At 47.1% G+C, this 15946-nt stretch overlaps 1 protein-coding gene across 1 annotated transcript in view; it reads right to left on the reverse strand.

Moving 5' to 3' along the window:
• The window catches only part of LOC121844497 (inhibitory synaptic factor 2A-like), a 56433-nt gene that overhangs the window by 20880 nt on the left and 19607 nt on the right, over window positions 1–15946 (reverse strand). Inside the window, exon 5 of the mRNA XM_042314656.1 lies at window positions 4960–5031. Within this exon, the coding sequence (XP_042170590.1) occupies window positions 4960–5031 (72 nt within the window). The remainder of the gene's footprint in view (window positions 1–4959; window positions 5032–15946) is intronic.

Here is a 15946-nt window from a genome sequence, read left to right on the forward strand (position 1 = left end):
CCGATATGGTTCTGGTCTAAAGTAGTGAACCCTGACTGGCCCAAATGGGACCCAATATGGTTCTGGTCTAAAGTAGTGAACCCTGACTAGTCCAAATGGGTCCGATATGGTTCTGGTCTAAAGTAGTGAACCCTGACTGGCCCAAATGGGACCCGATATGGTTCTGGTCTAAATTAGTTTACCCTGACTGGCCCAAATGGGTCCGATATGGTTCTGGTCTAAAGTAGTGTACCCTGACTGGCCCAAATGGGTCCGATATGGTTCTGGTCTAAAGTAGTGAACCATGCCTGGACCAAATGGGTCAGATATGGTTCTGGTCTAAAGTAGTGAACTGGTCCAAATGGGTCCTATATGACTCTGGTCTAAAGTAGTGAACCCTGACTAGTCCAAATGGGACCCAATATGGTTCTGGTCTAAAGTAGTGAACCCTGACTGGCCCAAATGGGTCCTATATGGTTCTGGTCTAAAGTAGTGTACCCTGACTGGAACAAATGGGTCCGAAATGGCCCTGGTCTAAAGTAGTGTGTTATATCGGGATTCATTTTGTAACCTTTATTTTGACAGGGGGTCAATGCTTTCTCTTTTCAAGATGAGCCCTGTGTAGTGGGGTCAATGCCTTCTCTCTTCCAGATGAGCCCTGTATAGTGGGGTCAATGCCTTCTCTCTTCCAGATGAGCCCTGTGTAGTGGGGTCAATGCTTTCTCTCTTCCAGATGAGCCCTGTGTAGTGGGGTCAATGCTTTCTCTCTTCCAGATGAGCCCTGTGTAGTGGGGTCAATGCCTTCTCTCTTCCAGATGAGCCCTGTGTAGTGGGGTCAATGCCTTCTCTCTTCCAGATGAGCCCTGTGTAGTGGGGTCAATGCCTTCTCTCTTCCAGATGAGCCCTGTGTAGTGGGGTCAATGCTTTCTCTCTTCCAGATGAGCCCTGTGTAGTGGGGTCAATGCCTTCTCTCTTCCAGATGAGCCCTGTGTAGTGGGGTCAATGCTTTCTCTCTTCCAGATGAGCCCTGTGTAGTGGGGTCAATGCCTTCTCTCTTCCAGATGAGCCCTGTGTAGTGGGGTCAATGCCTTCTCTCTTCCAGATGAGCCCTGTGTAGTGGGGTCAATGCTTTCTCTCTTCCAGATGAGCCCTGTGTAGTGGGGTCAATGCCTTCTCTCTTCCAGATGAGCCCTGTGTAGTGGGGTCAATGCCTTCTCTTTTCCAGATGAGCCCTGTGTAGTGGGGTCAATGCCTTCTCTCTTCCAGATGAGCCCTGTGTAGTGGGGTCAATGCCTTCTCTTTTCCAGATGAGCCCTGTGTAGTGGGGTCAATGCTTTCTCTCTTCCAGATGAGCCCTGTGTAGTGGGGTCAATGCCTTCTCTCTTCCAGATGAGCCCTGTGTAGTGGGGTCAATGCTTTCTCTCTTCCAGATGAGCCCTGTGTAGTGGGGTCAATGCCTTCTCTCTTCCAGATGAGCCCTGTGTAGTGGGGTCAATGCCTTCTCTTTTCCAGATGAGCCCTGTGTAGTGGGGTCAATGCCTTCTCTCTTCCAGATGAGCCCTGTGTAGTGGGGTCAATGCCTTCTCTTTTCCAGATGAGCCCTGTGTAGTGGGGTCAATGCTTTCTCTCTTCCAGATGAGCCCTGTGTAGTGGGGTCAATGCCTTCTCTCTTCCAGATGAGCCCTGTGTAGTGGGGTCAATGCCTTCTCTCTTCCAGATGAGCCCTGTGTAGTGGGGTCAATGCCTTCTCTCTTCCAGATGAGCCCTGTGTAGTGGGGTCAATGCTTTCTCTCTTCCAGATGAGCCCTGTGTCTCTACAGTAGACACTAGACTAGACGAGCTGGTATGATACTATACTGTGTGTTGTGGTCTCTACAGTAGACACTAGACTAGAGGAGCTGGTATGATACTATACTGTGTGTTGTGGTCTCTACAGTAGACACTAGACTAGAGCTGGTATGATACTATACTGTGTGTTGTGGTCTCTACAGTAGACACTAGACTAGAGGAGCTGGTATGATGATATACTGTGTGTTGTGGTCTCTACAGTAGACACTAGACTAGCGGAGCTGGTATGATACTATACTGTGTGTTGTGGTCTCTACAGTAGACACTAGACTAGAGGAGCTGGTATGATACTATACTGTGTGTTGTGGTCTCTACAGTAGACACTAGACTAGAGCTGGTATGATACTATACTGTGTGTTGTGGTCTCTACAGTAGACATTAGACTAGAGGAGCTGGTATGATACTATACTGTGTGTTATGGTCTCTACAGTAGACATTAGACCCTAGCTGGTATGATACTATACTGTGTGTTGTGGTCTCTACAGTAGACACTAGACTAGAGGAGCTGGTATGATACTATACTGTGTGTTGTGGTCTCTACAGTAGACACTAGACTAGAGCGGGTATGATACTATACTGTGTGTTGTGGTCTCTACAGTAGACACTAGACTAGAGGAGCTGGTATGATACTATACTGTGTGTTGTGGTCTCTACAGTAGACGAGCTGGTATGATACTATACTGTGTGTTATGGTCTCTACAGTAGACACTAGGCTAGCTAACCTAGATTCAGCCTAGCTAACCTACCAAGTCTCTCTCTCCCAGGGGCTGGCAGGAGGTCACATGGCTTCAGCAGAAGGGGCCAACTAATTTATGACTAATGTCGTGCCTAAATCACAGCCCTGTCCCCAGGCTTCTCCTCTCACCCCAGCCCTTGTCCTTGCTCTCTCCTTGACCCAACCCTCTGCTCTACTCTCCTCTCTGTATTGTCCCCAAGCTATATAAAGGACTGTCCTCACTGCTGCCCCCTCTCTTAATAAAACCATGACTGGGCAGTTTCCTCTGTTCTCCTATCAGGTTATAATCCGGATGTAGAGTCTCTGTTTAACCGCTGATGTCACCCTCCAAGTCCTGTCATTTAGCCCTCTCTTAATAAAACCATGACTGGGCAGTTTCCTCTGTTCTCCTATCAGGTTATAATCAGGATGTAGAGTCTCTGTTTAACCGCTGATGTCACCCTCCAAGTCCTGTCATTTAGCCCTCTCTTAATAAAACCATGACTGGGCAGTTTCCTCTGTTCTCCTATCAGGTTATAATCCGGATGTAGAGTCTCTGTTTAACCGCTGATGTCACCCTCCAAGTCCTGTCATTTAGCCCTCTCTTAATAAAACCATGACTGGGCAGTTTCCTCTGTTCTCCTATCAGGTTATAATCAGGATGTAGAGTCTCTGTTTAACCGCTGATGTCACCCTCCAAGTCCTGTCTGGTCTTACGGTTAAACAGTCCACATTACAGTTGAATACAATACTTTTCTCAGACACACATCAAAGTGATTAGAATGTAGTCCTTCCTCAACCTCTTTATATCTGACCAGAGTCTGATCCACTAGATGGAGAGGGTGTAGTCAGATTTAAAGGTTACATCTGTGTGGGGACAGTCACTGTGTGGGGACAGTCACTGTGTGGGGACAGTCACCCTTCCCTATCTCCTCATGAGTCGTTCAGTGCCTGTCCTGTAGACCCCCGGGATGCTGGGTAAACAACAGACTACCAACAGACCCCGGGGATGCTGGGTGAACAACAGACTACCAACAGACCCCGGGGATGCTGGGTAAACAACAGACTACCAACAGACCCCGGGGATGCTGGGTAAACAACAGACTACCAACAGACCTGTAGACCCCGGGGATGCAGGGTAAACAACAGACTACCAACAGACCTGTAGACTCCCTGGGATGCTGGGTAAACAACAGACTACCAACAGACCTGTAGACTCCCGGGGATGCAGGGTAACAACAGACCTGTAGACTCCCTGGGATGCTGGGTAAACAACAGACTACCAACAGACCTGTAGACTCCCGGGGATGCAGGGTAAACAACAGACTACCAACAGACTCGCCAGTGATCTTTAAAGGTCCAGCTGGTTTTATCTCTTTATCAAATCATTTCTGGGTAACAATGAAGTAGCTTACTGGGATTGTTTTCCATTAAAATGGTCAAAAATAAACAAAAATAGCTTCTTAGCAAAGAGACATTTCTCAAGCAAGAATTTATCTGGAACTGTCTGGGTGTGGTCAGAGTGGGGAGGAGACAACGGAAAACTAGCTGTTATTGGCAGAGAGGTTTTAGAACTCTTTCTGATTGGTCTATTAACTAATGTCACCTGGCAGGCCAAAACTCCTTCCCACCAAAACAGACTGACATTTCAGGTGGTCTTTTCAAACAGCTTTTACAGTATGAGGAAGTTATCATCATTTACACATTTTCACAGGATTATTCCAACCTCAAAGTGTTGACATATCTATAAAACACAGAACAATTATGTTTATGTCTGCATTGGGCCTTTAACACACATACACACACACACACACACACACACACACACACACACACACACACACACACACACACACACACACACACACACACACACACACACATACACACACACACACACACATACACACACATACACACACACACACACCACACCACACCACACCACATACACACACACACACACCACACACATACACCGCACACAACACACACACACACCACACACATACACCGCACACAACACACACACACCACACACATACACCGCACACACGCGCGCGCACACACACACACACACACACACACACACACACACATACACACACATACACACACATACACACACACACACCACACCACATACACACACACACACACACACACCGCACACATACACCGCACACAAACACACACAACACACACACACACACACACACACACACACACACACACACACACACACACACACATACACACACACACCACACCACACCACACCACACCACACCACATACACACACACACACACACATACACCGCACACAACACACACACACACCACACACATACACCGCACACAACACACACACACACACACACACACACACACACACACACACACACACACCACTTACCTGTAAATTATGCATGCGCTGTTCCGACACGTGTCACAGTTGGCCGTGTCCTGTCCGGTTCGATAGGAGAGGCTGAGGAGAGGGAGAGAGGAGAGAGAGAAAATAGGAGAGAAGGGGGAGAGGGAGAAAATAGGAGAGAGAGGGGAGAGGGAGAGGAGAGGGGGGGAGGAGGGAGAGGAGAGGGGGGGGAGGGAGAGAGAGGGAGAAAAGAGGAGAGGGGGAGAGGGAGAAAATAGGAGAGAAGGGGGGGAGGGAGAGAGAGGGGAGAGGGAGGAGAGGGGGAGGGGAGAGGGGGAGAGGGAGAAAATAGGAGAGGGGGAGGAGAGGGGGAGGGAGAGAGAGGGGGAGGAGAGGGGGAGGAGAGAGAGAGGGAGGAGAGAGAGGGGGAGGAGAGAGAGAGGGAGGAGAGAGAGGGAGGAGAGAGGGGGAGGAGAGAGAGAGGGAGGAGAGAGAGAGGGAGGAGAGAGAGAGGGAGGAGAGAGAGGGAGGAGAGGGGAGAGGGGGAGAGGGAGAGAGAGAGAGGGAGAGGAGAGAGGGGGAGGAGAGGGAGAGGGAAGAGAGGGGGAGGGAGAGAGGGGGAGGAGAGAGAGGGGGGGAGAGAGAGGGGGAGGAGAGAGAGGGGGAGGAGAGAGAGGGGGAGGAGAGGGGGAGGAGAGAGAGAGAGGGAGAGGGAGAGGAGAGAGGGGGGAGGAGAGAGGGGGAGGAGAGAGAGAGGGAAGAGAGGGGGAGGAGAGAGAGAGGGAAGAGAGGGGGAGGAGAGAGAGAGGGAGGAGAGAGAGGGGGAGGAGAGAGAGGGGGAGGGGGAGGAGAGAGAGAGGGAGGAGAGGGGGAGGAGAGAGAGAGAGGGAGAGGGAGAGGAGAGAGGGGGAGGAGAGAGAGAGGGAAGAGAGGGGGAGGAGAGAGAGAGGGGGAGGAGAGGGGGAGAGAGGGAGAGGGAGAGGAGAGAGGGGGAGGAGAGAGAGAGGGAAGAGAGGGGGAGGAGAGAGAGAGGGAGGAGAGGGGGAGGAGAGAGAGAGAGGGAGAGGGAGAGGAGAGAGGGGGAGGAGAGAGAGAGGGAAGAGAGGGGGAGGAGAGAGAGAGGGAGGAGAGAGAGAGGGAGGAGAGAGAGGGGGAGGAGAGAGGGAGGAGAGAGAGGGGGAGGAGAGAGAGAGGGAGGAGAGGGGGAGAGAGAGGGAGAGGGAGAGGAGAGAGGGGGAGGAGAGAGGGGGAGGAGAGAGAGAGAGGGAGGAGAGGGGGAGAGAGGGAGAGGGAGAGGAGAGAGGGGGAGGAGAGAGAGAGGGAGGAGAGAGAGGGGGAGGAGAGAGAGAGAGAGGGAGGAGAGGGGGAGGAGAGAGAGAGAGAGGGAGAGGAGATGAATGAACAATCACAGGTTTGTTAGCCGTTCCCTCCTCGTTTGCTCTCTGTCTCATCTGTTCTTCCTCACTAACAGAAGGTGAACATGGACCTGACTAGACGGAGGTGTGTGTTCCATCCCTGATAAAGCCCTTTGTATGAGATAGAGGTTCTGTCCCTTTAGCTGAGGCCTTGTCTGATCCTGGGCTGAAGTGATGGCTCGGCATTTATGTGTGTGTGTGTGTGTGCGCCCACACTGTGGAGGTCTGAAATGTTGTCAGACAATGATTGTCATGCAAATAACTGTCGGTCTCAGGACAATTGACTGTTCATTAACATGAAGATGATTTAGTATCTCCGGGTCTTCCACTCATAGCCTCTAAACCACCGATACAGAACTTAACATCTACAGTTGAAACAGCCTAATAAATATAGTCTACACCATCACAATAAATCCATGTAATATAGTCTACCTACACCATCACAATAAATCCATGTAATAGTCTACCTACACCATCACAATAAATCCATGTAATATAGTCTACCTACACCATCACAATAAATCCATGTAATATAGTCTACCTACACCATCACAATAAATCCATGTAATATAGTCTACCTACACCATCACAATAAATCCATGTAATATAGTCTACCTACACCATCACAATAAATCCATGTAATATAGTCTACCTACACCATCACAATCAATCCATGTAATATAGTCTATACCATCACAATAAATCCATGTAATAGTCTACCTACACCATCACAATAAATACATGTAATATAGTCTACCTACACCATCACAATAATTCCATGTAATATAGTCTACACCATCACAATAAATCCATGTAATATAGTCTACCTACACCATCACAATAAATCCATGTAATATAGTCTACCTACACCATCACAATAAATCCATGTAATATAGTCTACACCATCACAATAAATCCATGTAGTATAGTCTACCTACACCATCACAATACATCCATGTAATATAGTCTACCTACACCATCACAATAAATCAATGTAATATAGTCTACACCATCACAATAAATCCATGTAATATAGTCTACCTACACCATCACAATAAATCCATGTAATATAGTCTACCTACACCATCACAATAAATCCATGTAGTATAGTCTACCTACACCATCACAATAAATCCATGTAATATAGTCTACCTACACCATCACAATAAATCCATGTAATATAGTCTACCTACACCATCACAATAAATCCATGTAATAAAGTCTACCTACACCATCACAATAAATCCATGTAATATAGTCTACCTACACCATCACAATAAATCCATGTAATATAGTCTACACCATCACAATAAATCCATGTAATATAGTCTACCTACACCATCACAATAAATCCATGTAATATAGTCTACCTACACCATCACAATAAATCCATGTAATATAGTCTACACCATCACAATAAATCCATGTAATATAGTCTACCTACACCATCACAATAAATCCATGTAATATAGTCTACCTACACCATCACAATAAATCCATGTAGTATAGTCTACCTACACCATCACAATAAATCCATGTAATATAGTCTACCTACACCATCACAATAAATCCATGTAGTATAGTCTACCTACACCATCACAATAAATCCATGTAATATAGTCTACCTACACCATCACAATAAATCCATGTAATATAGTCTACCTACACCATCACAATAAATCCATGTAATATAGTCTACCTACACCACCACAATAAATCCATGTAATATAGTCTACCTACACCACCACAATAAATCCATGTAATATAGTCTACCTACACCATCACAATAAATCCATGTAATATAGTCTACCTACACCACCACAATAAATCCATGTAATATAGTCTACCTACACCATCACAATAAATCCATGTAATATAGTCTACCTACACCATCACAATAAATCCATGTAATATAGTCTACCTACACCACCACAATAAATCCATGTAATATAGTCTACCTACACCACCACAATAAATCCATGTAATATAGTCTACCTACACCATCACAATACATCCATGTAATATAGTATACACCATCACAATAAATCCATGTAATATAGTCTACCTACACCATCACAATAAATCCATGTAATATAGTCTACACCATCACAATAAATCAATGTAATATAGCCTACACCATCATAATAAATCCATGTAATAGGCAGACAGACAGGCAGGCAGACAGGCAGACAGACAGGCAGACATACAGGTAGGCAGACAGGTAGGCAGACAGGTAGGCAGACAGACAGACAGGTAGGCAGACAGGCAGACAGGTAGGCAGACAGGTAGGCAGACAGGTAGGCAGACAGGCAGACAGACAGGCAGACAGACAGGCAGACAGACAGGCAGACAGACAGGCAGACAGGCAGACAGGCAGACAGGCAGACAGGCAGACAGGCAGACAGACAGACAGACAGACAGGCAGGCAGGCAGGCAGACAGACAGACAGACAGACAGACAGACAGACAGACACAGACAGACAGACAGACAGACAGACTTCTCATTGGATGGTCTAGTGGTAATATTCTTTAGATTGGTTCAGGATATTGATTGACAGTAAGTTCCTCTCACATGTAATTCGTTTTATTGATCCATGAAGTTATATCTCTATTGTTATGTAAAACACGTATCGATCTGAAGCTAATCGGTTCGTTGATACTGTATGTTGACGTGTTTTTAAAAAAATGTTTAATTCCAACGCATAGTCTGTTACCATGACGACAGTACGTGTAGTGGGTGCCGGCGAATTCACTTCGACGATGACATTATGGGGGAGGACTGGTGGAAAGCATACGCTCCATCTCGAACACACACACACACACACACACACACAGCCTTGTTAGTTCCTCTCTCTCTCTCCCAGGCTGCGGCGTCATGCTTCCTGAGCAGACCGTTGTCAGAGCACCAGTAAGAATTAACGAGGTGTTGTAGAGCTCCACCATTAATTACATTTTAATCTAAATTGCGATATGGACATGCACACTCTTTCCAAATCGCAAAAAAAAGCTGTGATATATTTGAGACGACACTGAGCCCATCTGTAACACTCATTTTTATACTTTTACATGTTATTACTGGACCTGACTGGACCTGACCTGACTGACCTGACTGGACCTGACTGGACCTGACTGGACCTGACTGGACCTGACGGAGCTGACTGGACCTGACTGGACCTGACCTGACTGACCTGACTGGACCTGACTGGACCTGACTGGACCTGACTGGACCTGACTGGACCTGACGGAGCTGACTGGAGCTGACTGGAGCTGACTGGAGCTGACTGGACCTGACTGAGCTGACTGAGCTGACTGGACCTGACTGGACCTGACTGGACCTGACTGGACCTGACTGAGCTGACTGGACCTGACTGGACCTGACTGAGCTGACTGGACCTGACGGACCTGACTGGACCTGACTGACCTGACTGGACCTGACTGGACCTGACCTGACTGGACCTGACTGACCTGACTGGACCTGACCTGACTGACCTGACTGAGCTGACTGGACCTGACTGAACTGACTGGAACTGACTGACCTGACCTGACTGGACCTAACCTGACTGATCTGACTGGACCTGACTGAGCTGACTGGACCTGACGGAGCTGACGGAGCTGACTGAGCTGACTGGAGCTGACTAGACGTGACGGAGCTCGACAACATTCCGCTAACCAAACCCCTCGACAACATTCCGCTAACCGAACCCCTCGACAACATTCCGCTAGCGGAACCCCTCGACAACATTCCGCTAGCGGAACCCCTCGACAACATTCCGCTAGCGGAACCCCTCGACAACATTCCGCTAGCGGAACCCCTCGACAACATTCCGCTAGCGGAACCCCTCGACAACATTCCGCTCGCGGAACCCCTCGACAACATTCCGCTCGCGGAACCCCTCGACAACATTCCGCTCGCGGAACCTCGACAACATTCCGCTAGCGGAACCCCTCGACAACATTCCGCTAGCGGAACCCTCGACAACATTCCGCTAGCGGAACCCCTCGACAACAATTCAATAATATTCTTTAAGAAATAGAAACAGTATGTGTGGAGGTCCTGGGCTGAAGTGGTTACAAGGTACTCTGTGGTTATGAGGCTGGTTGGACGCACTGACAAATGATCTAAAACAAAGTTAGGTAGCTTATGGTAGAGAAATGAACACGTAATTGTCTGGCAAAAGTTCTGCTGGACATTCCTGCAGTCAGCATGTCAATTGCACATTCCCTCAACTTGAGACAAGTGACATTTTGTTGTTTGATAAAACTGTACATTTTAGTGGTATTTTATTGTCCCCAGCACAAGGTGCACCTGTGTAGTGACCATGCTGTTTAATCAGATTCTTGATATGCCACACATGTCAAGTGGATGGATTATCTTGGCACAGGAGAAATGCTCACTAACAGGCATGTAAACAAATTTGTGCACAACATTTGAGAGAAATAAGCTTTTTATGCTCATGGAACATTTCTGGGGTCTTTTATTTCAGCTCATGAACCATGTGACCAACACTCTACATGTTGTGTTTCTATTATTGTCCAGTGTGCTTAGTCCCCTTTTCATTCGTTGTCATGCCGACAAAACTGCATTCCTCGGGCCCTCTGTATACACACTGTCAAATGAGAATGATCATTCTAGTTCTAGGATTCCAACAGTTTTATCCAACTGTTCTGTTCTAGAATTGCAAGTAAAATCGCCTATATTTGATCCAAAAGGTCCTATGAATTATTTTGCCCCTTTCGTGCAGCCCGACCTCGGCGTAAGTCTACTTTCCTGTCCGCTGGTTTGTGAGTGTGTCTCAGAGAGAGAGAGTGTGTCTATCTCAGAGAGAGAGTGTGTCTATCTCAGAGAGAGAGAGTGTGTCTATCTCAGAGAGAGAGTGTGTCTATCTCAGAGAGAGAGAGTGTGTCTATCTCAGAGAGAGTGTGTGTCTATCTCAGAGAGAGTGTGTGTCTATCTCAGAGAGAGTGTGTGTATCTCAGAGAGAGTGTGTGTGTGTGTCTATCTCAGAGAGTGTGTGTGTGTCTATCTCAGAGAGTGTGTGTGTGTCTATCTCAGAGAGAGAGTGTGTGTGTGTGTCTATCTCAGAGAGAGTGTGTGTCTATCTCAGAGAGTGTGTGTGTGTGTCTATCTCAGAGAGAGAGTGTGTGTGTGTGTCTATCTCAGAGAGAGTGTGTGTGTCTATCTCAGAGAGTGTGTGTGTGTCTATCTCAGAGAGTGTGTGTGTGTGTGTCTATCTCAGAGAGAGTGTGTGTGTGTCTATCTCAGAGTGTGTGTGTGTCTATCTCAGAGAGAGAGTGTGTGTGTGTCTATCTCAGAGAGAGAGTGTGTGTGTGTGTCTATCTCAGAGAGAGAGTGTGTGTGTCTATCTCAGAGAGAGTGTGTGTCTATCTCAGAGAGAGAGTGTGTGTGTGTCTATCTCAGAGAGAGAGTGTGTGTGTGTGTCTATCTCAGAGAGAGAGTGTGTGTGTGTGTCTATCTCAGAGAGAGAGTGTGTGTGTGTCTATCTCAGAGAGAGTGTGTGTCTATCTCAGAGAGAGAGTGTGTGTGTGTCTATCTCAGAGAGTGTGTGTCTATCTCAGAGAGAGAGTGTGTGTGTGTCTATCTCAGAGAGTGTGTGTCTATCTCAGAGAGTGTGTGTCTATCTCAGAGAGAGTGTGTGTGTCTATCTCAGAGAGTGTGTGTCTATCTCAGAGAGTGTGTGTGTGTCTATCTCAGAGAGTGTGTGTCTATCTCAGAGAGTGTGTGTGTGTCTATCTCAGAGAGTGTGTGTCTATCTCAGAGAGAGAGTGTGTGTGTCTATCTCAGAGAGTGTGTGTCTATCTCAGAGAGTGTGTGTGTGTCTATCTCAGAGAGTGTGTGTCTATCTCAGAGAGTGTGTGTGTGTCTATCTCAGAGAGTGTGTGTGTGTCTATCTCAGAGAGTGTGTGTGTGTGTCTATCTCAGAGAGAGAGTGTGTGTGTGTCTATCTCAGAGAGTGTGTGTGTGTCTATCTCAGAGAGTGTGTGTGTGTCTATCTCAGAGAGTGTGTGTCTATCTCAGAGAGTGTGTGTGTGTCTATCTCAGAGAGTGTGTGTCTATCTCAGAGAGAGTGTGTGTGTGTCTATCTCAGAGAGTGTGTGTCTATCTCAGAGAGAGAGTGTGTGTGTGTCTATCTCAGAGAGTGTATGTGTGTGTCTATCTCAGAGAGAGAGTGTGTGTGTGTGTGTCTATCTCAGAGAGAGAGTGTGTGTGTATATCTATCTAAGAGAGAGAGTGTGTGTCTATCTCAGAGAGAGAGTGTGTGTGTGTCTATCTCAGAGAGAGAGTGTGTGTGTGTCTATCTCAGAGAGAGAGTGCAAGAATGTGGTCCCTTCAATAAACTGCCCAGATGGAGAGATGGATAGTGTTGATGGGGTGTCCAGGCCACTGCCTCATCTTACAATCTCTCTCCTTCACATCTCTCTCTCTCCTTCACATCTCTCTCTCTATTATCTCTCTCCTTCACATCTATCTCTCTCTCCTTCACATCTCTCTCCATCACATCTCTCTCTCTCTCCTTCACATCTCTCTCTCCATCACATCTCTCACTCTCTCTCCTTCACATCTCTCTCTCACTCTCCATCTCTCTCTCTCTCTCGCTCTCCTTCACATCTCTCTCTCTCTCGCTCTCGTTATCCTTCACATCTCTCTCTCGCTATCCTTCACATCTCTCTCTCTCGCTCTCCTTCACGTCTATCTCTCTCGCTCTCCTTCACGTCTATCTCTCGTTCTCCTTCACGTCTATCTCTCTCTCGCTCTCCTTCACATCTCTCTCTCTCTCTCTCGAGCTCCTTCACATCTCTCTCTCGCTCTCCTTCATCTCTCTCTCTCTATCTCTCTCGCTCTCCTTCATCTCCCTCTCTCTCTCTCTCGCTCTCCTTCACATCTCTCTCTCTCCTTCACATCTCTCTCCCCTTCACATCTATATATCTCTCTCTGTTCTCTCTCTCATTCACATCTCTCTCTGTTCTCTCTCTCATTCACATCTCGATGTTTTCTCTCTCCTTCACATCTCTCTCTCTCTCCTTCACATCTCTCTCTCCATCACATGTCTCACTCTCTCTCCTTCATCTCCCTCTCTCTCTCTCTCGCTCTCCTTCACATCTCTCTCTCTCCTTCACATCTCTCTCCCCTTCACATCTATATATCTCTCTCTGTTCTCTCTCTCATTCACATCTCTCTCTGTTCTCTCTCTCATTCACATCTCGATGTTTTCTCTCTCCTTCACATCTCTCTCTCTCTCCTTCACATCTCTCTCTCCATCACATGTCTCACTCTCTCTCCTTCACCATCTCTCTCTCTCGCTCTCCTTCACATCTCTCTCTCTCTCGCTATCCTTCACATCTCTCTCGCTATCCTTCACATCTCTCGCTCTCCTTCACGTCTATCTCTCTCTCACTTTCACAACTCTCTCTCTCACTCTCATTCACATCTCTCTCTCTCCTTCACATCTCTCTCTCTCTCTCTCTCTCTCTCTCTCTCGATCTCCACATCTCTCTCGCTCTTCTTCATCTCTCTCTCTCTCTCTCGCTCTCCTTCACATCTCTCTCCCCTTCACATCTATATATCTCTCTCTGTTCTCTCTCTCCTTCACATCTATATATCTCTCTCTGTTCTCTCTCTCCTTCACATCTCTCTGCTCTCTCTCTCCTTCACATCTCTCTGTTCTCTCTCTTTCACATCTCTCTCCTTCACATCTCTCTCTGTTCTCTCTCTCCTTCACATCTCTCTCCTTCACATCTCTCTCTGTTCTCTCTCTCCTTCACATCTCTCTCCTTCACATCTCTCTCTGTTCTCTCTCTCCTTCACATCTCTCTCTGTTCTCTCTCTCCTTCACATCTCTCTCTGTTCTCTCTCTCCTTCACATCTCTCTCTGTTCTCTCTCTCCTTCACATCTCTCTCTGTTCTCTCTCTCCTTCACATCTCCCTCTCTGTTCTCTCTCTCCTTCACATCTCTCTCTGTTCTCTCTCTCCTTCACATCTCTCTCTCTGTTCTCTCTCTCCTTCACATCTCTCTCTCTGTTCTCTCTCTCCTTCACATCTCGATGTTTTCTCTCTCCTTCACATCTCTCTCTCTCTCCTTCACATCTCTCTCTCCATCACATGTCTCACTCTCTCTCCTTCACCATCTCTCTCTCTCTCGCTCTCCTTTACATCTCTCTCTCTCTCGCTATCCTTCACATCTCTCTCGCTATCCTTCACATCTCTCGCTCTCCTTCACGTCTATCTCTCTCTCACTTTCACAACTCTCTCTCTCACTCTCATTCACATCTCTCTCTCTCCTTCACATCTCTCTCTCTCTCTCTCTCGATCTCCACATCTCTCTCGCTCTTCTTCATCTCTCTCTCTCTCTCGCTCTCCTTCACATCTCTCTCCCCTTCACATCTATATATCTCTCTCTGTTCTCTCTCTACTTCACATCTATATATCTCTCTCTGTTCTCTCTCTCCTTCACATCTCTCTGCTCTCTCTCTCCTTCACATCTCTCTGTTCTCTCTCTTTCACATCTCTCTCCTTCACATCTCTCTCTGTTCTCTCTCTCCTTCACATCTCTCTCCTTCACATCTCTCTCTGTTCTCTCTCTCCTTCATCTCTCTCTCTGTTCTCTCTCTCCTTCACATCTCTCTCTCTGTTCTCTCTCTCCTTCACATCTCTCTCTGTTCTCTCTCTCCTTCACATCTCTCTCTGTTCTCTCTCTCCTTCACATCTCTCTCTGTTCTCTCTCTCCTTCACATCTCTCTGTTCTCTCTCTCCTTCACATCTCTCTCTGTTCTCTCTCTCCTTCACATCTCTCTCTGTTCTCTCTCTCCTTCACATCTCTCTCTGTTCTCTCTCTCCTTCACATCTCTCTCTGTTCTCTCTCTCCTTCACATCTCTCTCTCTGTTCTCTCTCTCCTTCACATCTCTCTCTGTTCTCTCTCTCCTTCACATCTCTCTCTCTGTTCTCTCTCTCCTTCACATCTCTCTCTCTGTTCTCTCTCTCCTTCACATCTCTCTCTCTGTTCTCTCTCTCCTTCACATCTCTCTCTGTTCTCTCTCTCCTTCACATCTCTCTCATAGAACTGAGGACAGAGAATGTTCTGTCCTCTGAAGACTTGTTACAAGCTTTAAGCGTGAAGCGATTTCATCCCTCTGTGACCAAGAGAAAGTGGTTTTGGTTCCATTCTACTGAATTACTATTATTATTTTTGTTCCATGTTGAAAGTTTAAAATCTGAGAGGTGAGATGAGACCGATACTGCTGCTCTCCTCTTTAATATGACACGTGGGACTCGCGTCCAGAGGAAATCGATTTGGCCAGAAAATGTTGCACGTCACTCCCTATGCAAATGAGATGGCAGATCTCCCACTCCATCTCAGCTCCTGGCGGCCAGCGCCAGCTGAACAGGGAGACTCAGCTGTTTCGCTGACTGTAAAGCAATTGACATTGTGCAGTTCACAGAGCGCTCTGTACACAACAATGTCAGTCAGGGAACCGGTCCAGAACCGCTATTGGTCCCCTAACTAGAGGAGTTGATATTCAAATGAACAGTATACTTATACACATGCTGCCCTGGCAATATACAGTCTAGTCACAGCTCTTCCTGTCAGACACAGGCG

The sequence above is a fragment of the Oncorhynchus tshawytscha genome, unplaced genomic scaffold, assembly GCF_018296145.1.
Source record: "Oncorhynchus tshawytscha isolate Ot180627B unplaced genomic scaffold, Otsh_v2.0 Un_contig_2471_pilon_pilon, whole genome shotgun sequence".
NCBI lineage: Eukaryota > Metazoa > Chordata > Actinopteri > Salmoniformes > Salmonidae > Oncorhynchus > Oncorhynchus tshawytscha.